Source organism: Sciurus carolinensis, chromosome 7, assembly GCF_902686445.1.
Source record: "Sciurus carolinensis chromosome 7, mSciCar1.2, whole genome shotgun sequence".
In the NCBI taxonomy this organism is placed as follows: Eukaryota; Metazoa; Chordata; class Mammalia; order Rodentia; family Sciuridae; genus Sciurus; species Sciurus carolinensis.
Window position 1 is genome coordinate 123,761,397 of NC_062219.1, and position 11,210 is coordinate 123,772,606.

At 45.8% G+C, this 11,210-nt stretch overlaps 1 protein-coding gene across 1 annotated transcript; it reads right to left on the reverse strand.

Annotated features, from left to right (window-relative positions):
* Nucleotides 1–218: 218 nt before the first annotated feature.
* On the reverse strand, nucleotides 219–10,682 carry Mucl3 (mucin like 3). The gene is made up of 4 exons (XM_047559229.1): nucleotides 10,601–10,682; nucleotides 2,809–3,620; nucleotides 871–1,458; nucleotides 219–365 (listed from the first exon to the last, which is right to left on the reverse strand). Exons 1-4 carry the CDS (start codon nucleotides 10,680–10,682, stop codon nucleotides 219–221), a joined length of 1,629 nt encoding a protein of 542 aa, XP_047415185.1.
* Nucleotides 10,683–11,210: the final 528 nt, after the last annotated feature.

Here is an 11,210-nt window from a genome sequence, read left to right on the forward strand (position 1 = left end):
TCCACTTGGATTATTCATTCATTTTTTGCTCTTTCCCTCAAATGCATCTTTCTTGCTTATCATCTCATTCTAAACCAGTTTCAATTAAGAACACAGTGGATGGAGTGCTACTGTTGTTAACTGTTAGTTTCTCTTCCCTTCTTGGAGTCCAAGAAATAGGAAAGGTGAGTCTAATTCCTCATCCAGGAAAGAGCTAGGGATGGATGCCTTCTAAAAGATCATTGTGGGGAAGGGATTTGACTCATGCCAAGAGTCTGCTGCTCCATCAAGTAGACTGGGTACGAATTTGGGCCCTCATTGTCTTCCGGGTCATCATTCTCAGTGTTCTGGGTCAGTGCACGGCGTGTTTGAGTCACAGAGAAGACCTGAGATTGGAACAGGAGAGGAGGAATGAGAACCATCTGCCATGCCATTTGCTTTCCTCAATACCCGCATCATAGGCTATCCATTCTATTCTCCCTCAACCTGGACCTTTGGTTTCCTTCTTCCCCAAGATTCCATTCCAGTCTCAGTCCTTATTCTAGCCACAGATCCAATACGCTGAGTCCCGGGTCCCATCTCCATTTCTCTCTTTGTCTTAGTCTCCTTGTCCTTTAATGTCCTATTCTTATACCCAAGACTGTATCTCCAACCCCCAAATTTTTGTACACTTTTCATCTCAGCCATAGCCTGCTCCCTAATTCAAACTCTTCTTATTTTGTGTATTGCTTTTTCCCTTAGTTCTTACAACCACCCCACCTTCTACTGCCATTTCTCACCCCCACCGCATCCCTTTTCCTAGATTCATTATTCCCTCTAACTCTGGCTGCTAACCTCTCCTCAATTTCCTATCTCATGGGTCCATTTTCCAAAGGCACCACTGCCCCTTACCAAGAATATGAGGCCAAGGAACAGCAGCAGAAGAATCACAGCCACCAGGACCACAATAACGATGGCCCATGGAGGAAATGAACCATTCTCCCCTGCCTTTCCTGCATGGAGACCTGCCTGTGAGCCATCATTATTCTGGTGTGAATGGCTCTTGTTGCCTGGGGCTTCTGACATGATGGAACTCAGGTCCACTTCAGATGTAGTGAATATCAGAGAACTAACAGGCTCTTGATGGGTAACCTCAGTTTTCCTTAAAAAAGGGGAGATAGTAGTAAAGGATTTGTCTTCTGGGGCCTTTCCTGGAGATCGTATAGTCTGTGTGACTGTTGCTGTCGTTTCTGGATTTTCTGTGGACTTTATTAGGGATTTTATGGTCTCAGTGGTCAGTGTAGTAGAAATTTCTAAAAATCTTGTGGTTTTCTTAATGGTTGATGTGGTGGTCTTCTTGAGGTGTTCTGAAGATTGTACTGATACTTGTGTCATCTTCTCATGGGCCCCTGTGGCCTCTCCTCCATGTACTGTAGGTGTTACATGGGCCCCTGTGGCCTCTCCTCCATGTACTGTAGGTGTTCCATGGGCCCCTGTGCCCTTCTCATGGGTTGATGCAGTCTTTCCTGCATGTTCTGTAGGTATTACTTGGGCTCCTGTGGCCTCTCCCCCATGTTCTGTAGGTATTACTTGGGCCCCTGTGGCCTCTCCCCCATGTACTGTAGGTGTTCCATGGGCCCCTGTGCCCTTCTCATGGGTTGATGCAGTCTTTCCTGCATGTTCTGTAGGTATTACTTGGGCCCCTGTGGCCTCTCCCCCATATTCTGTAGGTATTACTTGGGCTCCTGTGGCCTCTCCCCCATGTTCTGTAGGTATTACTTGGGCCCCTGTGGCCTCTCCCCCATGTACTGTAGGTGTTCCATGGGCCCCTGTGGCCTTCTCATGGGTTGATGCAGTCTTTCCTGCATGTTCTGTAGGTATTACTTGGGCCCCTGTGGCCTCTCCCCCATGTTCTGTAGGTGTTCCATGGGCCCCTGTGGCCTTCTCATGGGTTGATGCAGTCTTTCCTTCATGTTCTGTAGGTATTACTTGGGCCCCTGTGGCCTCTCCTCCATGTACTGTAGGTGTTCCATGGGCCCCTGTGCCCTTCTCATGGGTTGATATAGTCTTTCCTTCATGTTCTGTAGGTATTACTTGGGCCCCTGTGGCCTCTCCTCCATGTTCTGTAGGTATTACTTGGGCCCCTGTGGCCTCTCCTTCATGTTCTGTAGGTATTACTTGGACCCCTGTGGCCTCTCCCCCATGTACTGTAGGTGTTCCATGGGCCCCTGTGCCCTTCTCATGGGTTGATGCAGTCTTTCCTGCATGTTCTGTAGGTATTACTTGGGCCCCTGTGGCCTCTCCTCCATGTTCTGTAGGTATTACTTGGGCCCCTGTGGCCTCTCCTTCATGTTCTGTAGGTATTACTTGGACCCCTGTGGCCTCTCCCCCATGTACTGTAGGTGTTCCATGGGCCCCTGTGCCCTTCTCATGGGTTGATGCAGTCTTTCCTGCATGTTCTGTAGGTATTACTTGGGCCCCTGTGGCCTCTTCTCCATGTTCTGTAGGTATTACTTGGGCCCCTGTGGCCTCTTCTCCATGTTCTGTAGGTATTACTTGAACCCCTGTGGCCTCTCCTCCATGTACTGTAGGTGTTCCATGGGCCCCTGTGCCCTTCTCATGGGTTGATGCAGTCTTTCCTGCATGTTCTGTAGGTATTACTTGGGCCCCTGTGGCCTCTCCTCCATGTTTTGTTGGTATTACTTGGACCCCTGTGGCCTCTCCTCCATGTACTGTAGGTGTTACATGGGCCCCTGTGGCCTCTCCTCCATGTTCTGTAGGTGTTCCATGGGCCCCTGTGCCCTTCTCATGGGTTGATGCAGTCTTTCCTGCATGTTCTGTAGGTGTTACATGGGCCCCTATGGCCTCTCCCCCATGTTCTGTAGGTGTTCCATGGGCCCCTGTGATCTTCTCATGGTTTCCTTGGGTGATTTTATGGGATGATAGGGTCTCTTTTGTGTGTTTTGTAGTCTTTGTCAGAGGCTTGTCTGAGGCAATTGTCGTATTATACTCTTCAGCTCCATCTGACTTTTCTGGGGTTCTTGTAATCTTATGGGATGACATCATGGCTTTCGTGGTATTATCTGAGGACACTATAGGTTTTTTGCTGATTTCTGAATTGACTGAGCTGTGAGAAGGACTTGTGACCGTATGTGGAGTGGTGATACTTTTCATATCGTAAGTACTGATGATTTCATCTACAGGTCTTACAGTTATAGCTCTGCTTGTTCTTACACTTTTTGTAATCTTACAAGTTGTTCTCTTGGGTGCTGAGGTTGGGTGTTTTTCATCAGACGATCCTTTCAGTGGGCTGGTGGAGTCAGAACTGAGAGAACGCCTATTCCGAATAATTGGGTCTTTTCCTTGATTGCTGGTGTTTTGTTCAGAAATGGGAGGAGCTTTATGATGGATTCCAGAGCTTTCATTGTCTAGAGTTTTGGAGTTGTCTATAGATTTGTGAATTGCTTTGGAAGGGTGTGTGGTATTGTACTGGTGTTTTGTCTTACGGGTTTCTATCGATTTAGGGAGGTCTGGAGGCCTTTGTCCTGTATGTGGAGGATTGTGATCAGAGGAAGAACTATAAATAAGGCCTGGAGTAAGAGGGAATAAGTGGTCAGATGGGGATTCACCAGTTTTCTGAAGCTCTTGAAATGGAGTAGCACCTGTGGAGGGAAAGAGACAAATAAGAAATTTCCCATGAGTTCTTCCCTGCCTCCCTCCATCTCTAGGGGTCCTTGGTTCCCCGGATGTGTCTCACAGCTAGTCTCCTCAGAATACCATGCTATCAGCCAGGCGTGGTGGTTCACACCTATAATCCCAGCGGCTCAGGAGCCTGAATCAGGAGGATCGTGAGTGCAAAGCCAGCCTCAGCAACTTAGCAAGGCCCTAAGCAACTCAGTGAGTCCCTATCTCTGAATAAAATACAAAAATGGGGGAGGTGGTTGCTGGGGATGTGGCTCAGTGGTTAAGTACCCCTGGGTTCAATCCCCAGTACAAGAAAAAAAAAACAAAAACAAAAAAAACACTATGCTATCTAATCCCCATTCTTACCTCTAGCTTTAGACTCTTGCTCAGGCTGTGTCTCCAGCAAAAATGTCACCTTACTCCTTTCCCACATTTGTTTCTGGGCCCTCAATCTCACCTCCTTCTGGCATCTTTTCTGGTTCCTCTAAGCAAATAAGATCTAGTTTCATTTAGCTTCTCAAAATAGTCTATTACTCTTTCCTGTTACCTTTGAGTTGATATTACATTTGTGTTTTTTTATTTCATCCTTTTATCATTCATGATTTTGCCATCATTTACAAATTACTCCCATTTTAAGATTCCTTATATTCATTTCTATTGTTCTACTCTTCTGGATTTTATAGTCTTTATATTCTTTAAATTAGCTACTAGAAAATCAAAATTATCAACATAAAATTATTTGTATCCCCTGTCCTCTCATATTTGCAAGACTACTTCCTTTTCTTTATTTGAAACATCCTAAAATTATTCCTTCACAATTCATTGGGAAAATAATTGCCTTCTTCAAGCATTACCTGATATACTTCAAACAAGACTCTCAAAAACATAAGAAACCCCACTAATATACTGAATGCTTACAACCCAGATGAAATTGTAACCACATATGTATACATAATTCAAATGCTAGTTAATGATTTTTTTCCACTGGCACTCAATTAAAACACATACATCACACACATAATGAAGACAAAACTAAAATAAAATTCTTATTTTTTAAATTTTTCTTCAATCCGAGTTTGTTTTGATTATGGTAGTATGTGGTATGATTCAGGAACCTCTATAAAACTGAAAGAAGAGAATGCTTTTATAAATCATAGCATAAAACTGACATGGAATCCTATTAGAATTGAACCTGGATAAATAATGCTGTTATAAAACTTACATTTCTCACAATCAAGGGGAAAATATTACATATTAGAACTCTTCCTGGTGTTAATAACTAATTTCAGCAAAACTAATTTCAGTGTACCTTTTTCATTGATAAGGCAAGTGCTGGCTACAAGTGTCACGATTAGTAATTTTCTTGTTAATTAATAAGTACTTGACTGATCAAGACTCAAGTGAGTTTTCTTTCCTAATTTTGATCTTTTGGAGCAGAAACAAAACCTTTATCTTTCATAACAAGAGAGGCAAATACGAAATACAGCTGCTGTAAATCTTCTAACTCACCATTAAACAAGGGCAATGAATTATTCAGACTATCTCTGAAGTATTTTCAGTATTTAAAATAATAGGCCTCTGAATAATTTTCAAAACTAAGTTCTCATTTTGGTATAGAATTTGATAATCATAACACATTTTGATCTGTATTTTCTTCTATCAACTACATTTTGCCCTTAGTAAGGGTTAGTGTGATGGTCTCAAACTGCTTCTGCATATTACAGCATCTTTAAATAAGTTTCATTTTCACTGAAGCCTTTTTTTTTCCTCACTTATGTGACCATGAAAATTAATGAGCGTACACATACATATACTTGCATACATATGTATGTATATATAAGTAAGTTACTTAAACTTAGAATAAAACTAGATACTGGGGGGACAACTCTGAGGAAGAGTCTGGTCTACTATAGAAATCTTCCTCTGTGCTGAGGAAGGCAGGTATAGTTCACTGAAGGATGCGATGAGGCTGTAGTAAGTTTTCTCATCATCTGTTAATCCTGCATTACCAGGTCTCACCACAGCTATGTGCACATCTGCTTCCTCAACAGCACTGGCCTCTAAAGTAACATCTGATAGAAACAAGATGTTGTTGGTGGAATATCCAATGCTGTTTGCAATCTTTCTCTCTACTCCCTGACGGTTGGAAATACATCTTCAAAGAACTCTGCTTTCATGCTCTCAACTGTGAATGCTGCCCTCCACATGTGGCCCTGCAGTTGTTTGAGCACTGTGGTCTTTCAGTTCAGAGACATCTGCCAGCACACATGATCTCCCACGACCTGGATTGTATGTTGTAGGTCATCTACCCCTTGCCCAGATGTACAGGGATGGGAACGGCCCCATCCAGGTGGACATCCTCTTCACCCTATTTTCTCAAAAGATTGACATCCTGCTGACACTCCTTCTCTTCCCAATGTGTCTACAGAGACTCTTTAACATTATCTTTGATGTAAGGAAATAAAATGTCCCTCACTATCTAACAAGATCACAATGAGTTCAGCGGGCACCAAAAGTGCAACCATTTCCCTAGCAGGTGTTACCACGGAAATCTGCTGGTAGGGAAGGTGGAGGCAGTGCTGGATGCTCTCCAGGACAGTCCTGGGCTTCCAAGAGCCCTGCAACAATCTCGGAGGTGGCAACCCTGTGGGGCCTGAAGGGCACAGGAGAGGATACCTCTCGGACTAGCATGTGGAGAGGACTACTGCCCAGGAGTCAGAACTCAAGGCTGCACAGCAGTGGGCCCAGACCTACATTTGGTTTTGAACCTGTTAACAGCTACTTCCTACCAGGCCTATCAATTTATAAGGCTTTGAGAGCAGGGATGACTGTCACTTGGCCCAGCAGGTGCTCCTTTACAGACTTATGAAATGAAATCCTCTTTCCAAGGTAGGGAAAGTACCTCCTTGGGGGTCCTGACAGGAGTGAATGAGGTACCTGTATTCTGGGAGGGACTATGTTTAAGGACAGGGTGTGAAAGAAAACTTCCCTATCAATGGACAGATATGGACCTTAATTCTATGGGAAAACAACCAGATGGGGACAGAGGACACGTCCCTGATATCTGACCAGAAGAGTGAGAACCAGGAGATCTCCGAAGAATGGGGAGATCATGCTGCTACATAACTGAGATTTCCAGTCTCTGTTAGCTCAAGGTGGCAACCAGAACCTGGAGCTGTTCCCAGCCACAGGAAACCACGTTCCACCCACCTTTGCTGATGAGGAGAATCAGGAGTTGGGGAACTCAGTCTTCAGAAGAATAACAGGTAGGACAAGAAAGGGGCAAGAGTAAGAGAGAAACCCAAGTCCCTAAAGGGAATTAAGGTTAAGGGAAAGGAGAAGGGCTGAATTAACAGGCCCTCACTCCACTTTGCCAATTCCATTCTCTCATTCCCTTGACAGAAATTTTAATAATAGTTATCATGTATTGGGCACCTTCTCTAGGTGCTATAGTTTGGCTCTGGAATGTCCCACAAAGGTCCATGTGTTGAAGGCATGGTCCCTAGCATGGCTCCACAATGGGAGGTGGCAAACCTTCAGTGGGGTGGGGCCTAGTGGAAAGTCTTCCAGTCATTGATGGTGTGCCCTTGAAGGGGATAGTGGGACCACAGCCTCTGCTTCTTTGTCATTACTGGTCATGAGATGAATAGTTTTTCTTTACCACATGCTCCCACCACAATAGGCCACCACAGGCCCAGAGCAATGAATCTAGTTGGTCTGGACTCAACCCTTCAAAACTGTGAGCCAAACTAAAACTTTCTTCTTCATAAGTTTATTGTCTCAATTATTTTGTTACAGTAACAGAAAGCTGACTAATCACTAGGCCAGGTGCTTGACTGGTTGCCTCAAGCCCTTCTCTTTCTGGATTCTCTTATATGATGATTGACCTTCCAACCCTTACAGGGGTTCTTACATGCTGTCAACTTCCCCTGTTTTACACCTGAGAACTGAGAGTCTCATGGAGAAAAAGTGACTTATACACAGTCCTCCCAGCAAAAGCAACAGCCAACATTTCTTGAGTATTTACTATGAGACATACTTGGCCATAGTTAGGACAAATATTAAATTACTTACTTTTCACAAGACTCCTTTGACGTTGAGAACTATTTACTATTCTCCCAAATTTATACATGAGGAAACAAGGTTCAGAGTGGTTAAATAATCTCCTGAAGAACACCCAGGAAGTAAAAGGTGAAGCTAGAATTTGAACACACATTCTGGGCTTCCAGGCACAGTCTCTTACTGGTTAGGACCACAGTGCACAACCTATAGGTCAGTCCAGTCTCTCTCTCTGACATTTTTAGAACCCCTGAAGTATACTCTCCATATATTTGTTTATTTAATCTTTCCCACAAACCTAAGAAGTGAGAGTTATAATCTCACAATTTTACAGATAGGGAAAAGCGATTCAAATAAGTGAAGTAATTGGTACAATCTGGTTTTCCACTCTATCTGAGATGCTTTTTAACATTATAAGTAATGAATAACTATCTATTGAATACATACAAGAGCAGGCAGCAATGCAGAGACAAATTTCACTGGCCTTAAAGACTTGGAGGACAGGGCTGGAGTCCAGGCTGTGTCCCTCATCAGCTTTGCATCCCTGCTCAAGTCACTTACATGCTCTAAAATCTCATATCTTCAACTATAAATAACAATGCCAACTGTGCCAGCTTAAGGCATGGGTTAAAGGAAGCATGGAGCATAGAGGTCTCTTTAAATTATGTATTGAATCCAAGTTGCCGGCTTTAAATCTGAGCCTGTAGCCCTGCACACCTGCCTGCAGCAGCCCAAGGATCTCCTCTGACCCACCTGTTCCACCACCTCTGAGGCCAACCTTGACCACCCTCTTCACAATGACAGTTCCCAGCATTCCTGAGCCACTTTCCCCTGCTGCATTTTAGCAACATAGCACTCATCCCTCTCCAGTACACAAGAAATGCAGTTTAATGTCCACTGTGGCAGGGATTTTTATTTGTTTTGTTCACCACTATAGTTGAGTCTGGGTATTGACTGGTCCTGCAGACAAATGCTAGAGGGCACCCAGAACTGTGTTCCGAGAGCTTCCGCATCCCAGGAGTCTCCCCCTCATGCCACATCCAGCATTACTCTGCTGGACACAGCCATGGGCTCTGGTTCCACTCCATCCCTATCCCACGCTGATGCCAGCCTCAAACCCTCCCCATATCATCCACTCGCTCTGCTCTACAGAATCCAAGACCCCATCTCCTTCTGCTTCCTTCCATCCTCGCCCTCCATCCCTCCCAGCCAAGCTCTAGCAGGCACCTCCCAGACTGCACCCCCACAGAGCCCAGATGCTCAGTTGCTGCACCTCTGACCTGCGCCTGCGCTCTGCCTCTCCTTGCCAGGACTGTGTGTAATTGATTCATGACTTATTCCCCTGCGCCCTCTACAGGTTCCTCTTCCCTGAGCTGCAGCAAGACAAAAGGTGTAGAGAGCCTCAGATGGTGAGGCAAGATGGGGATAGGGAGGCTGAGGGTAGCTCTGGTGCTTCCCAGACCCTCAGAATAAAGGGGAAAGGCATGGATAGGGTGCACTGTGTAAACCTGTCAGAGGCAACTTGAAGATTCCTCAGCCCCTGACCCTGCCATCCATGCACATGCCCCCTCTGGCCCCAACAGGACACTGAACTCAGGGAAGGAACACTCCTCTAATACCAACCCTGGTCAAACATTGCAGGAAGGCTCTGCCTGCTGTGCCCTGGACCTGTCTGAAGCATCCCCAACCCTAGTTTAGGGTCATCACCGCCTCCACCTTCACTGACTCTATCCAGTATATAGAGACTCTCTCTGAATCTATTGTCACATGTCTACCTCATGAAGTCCCTCCTCCTGACCGCCCAAGCCCTTCCAAAAACACACCTAGGTTTGGCACCTCTGCTCCCTGGTCCAGATCCAGAACTCTTTCTTAACTAAGCTAAATGAACTTATTTAGCAATTTCATCTTATTTCATAGGATCTGTTTTGCTATTTAAACTTATCCATGCTCTTTTTCTCATGGAAGCCTTGGGATGCTTCCCAGCTGTAAGATGGGGACAGAACCTTGTTGAGTTGCAAAGAGAATTAAATACTTAAATATGCAAGAAGTGCCTAGAACAACACTTGGTGCACAGCAAATGCTCAGTAAGCACCAACTCATGGTATTAACCTGACAGCATTCTTCCCATTTCACAGGTGGATAGAGGTCCAGATGAGCGAGAAGACCCAGAGTGACGACAAAAACCTAAGTCTGCACGTAACAGCATTCTCAGGAGAGAAATTCACCCCACACTCCCTCCCCATGCAGCCAGCATGTGGAGTGGTAGAATTCCTGCTTGCCCCTCTCTAGTTCTGTGACTTTGGACAAGCCCCTTTACATCTCTGCATCTCACTCTCCTCAACTAGAAGATATTAGTAATCATCTCTTCATGTTGAGGAGGTGAACTGAGATGAAGCATCATGAGCATCTGCAAGCTGCTTGTGTAAACAGGTACTCAGTGAATGTCAGGTCCCTCTGGGTATGGTGGTGCATACCTGTAATTCCAGCAACTCAGGAGACTGAAGCAAAAGGATCGCAAGTTGCAGGCCAGCTTCAGCAACCTCGTGAGATTCTGTCCCAAAATTAAAAAGGCCTGGGGATGTAGCTCAGTAGTAAACTACCCCTGGGTTCAATTCCCAGTACAAAAAAAAAGTGGATCCACATTCCTGCCCCTTCTGGATGGATGCAGTTCTGCAGGCCATGTCTTAAGGAGCAGGCTGGATTTCATTTCCTACACCCCTCAGGTGGCAAACTTGAGCAGTGAATGCCCTAGGCAACTGTACACAGCAACCCCATTACCCGCATCCTTCATTCATTTCTGTGCTTGTTCATACAACTTTATAAATACCAAGACACAACCCCTTTCTGCCTTCTGCCCCACTGTATAACTGTGACTCTTTTACCCCTACAGGAATCTTACCTGCCTCCCAAGGAATTAGAAGGAAGAGGAGGCAGCACTGGAAGCCAAAAGTGAAATGGAGGCCACCGGCTGACTGGGCCATGTTGGAGCTGGGCGGCTGCTTGGGGACCATGGGCTGGAGACCTGTTATATGAGGCCAAGTTTGACGTCATGGGGGCTGGGGCCCCTCAGGACTAAGCCTTAAACAAACGGAGCTACCCCACCCGACAGGGGTGCCCTGATAACAGGAGACCGCAGCAGCTGTGTCAGAGAGCCAGGTACCAGGGTACCACAGAAGGGGTGGGATCCCAGGGCAGGCAAAAGGACCCAAGAGGGGGCAGACTTCTGACCCAGCCCCAACAGAGGAGAGGGGTTATGGGTGGGGGTGACCCCCAGGGCTCCCAAGAGGTAGGGAGCAGATGGCTGTGTTCTGGAAGAGCTGAGCTCTAGCTGGGAACAGGAAGGTTGGGGCTCTGGGAGAAGGTTCATGTTCCAGTGTGTCCTCAGCTTCACATGCACCCTCCTGCATCTCTCACGTCAGCAAGCTCCACACCCCTTGCTCACACATGGTCACTCTGCTCTGGGTGGAGCTGTCTCCAAGGACCAGGTGAAAGAGCAAAAGGGAGAGAGC

Coding starts and splice junctions, on each gene's coding strand:
- Mucl3 (XM_047559229.1), bottom strand. CDS start 10,682: ATGGCCCAGTCAGCCGGTGGCCTCCATTTCACTTTTGGCTTCCAGTGC. Junction 3,621..10,600: donor TCTAATTCCTTGGGAGGCAG/GTAAGATTCCTG, acceptor TTCCCTCCACAG/GTGCTACTCCATTTCAAGAG. Junction 1,459..2,808: donor GAGAGGCCATAGGGGCCCAT/GTAACACCTACA, acceptor ACCCATGAGAAG/GGCACAGGGGCCCATGGAAC.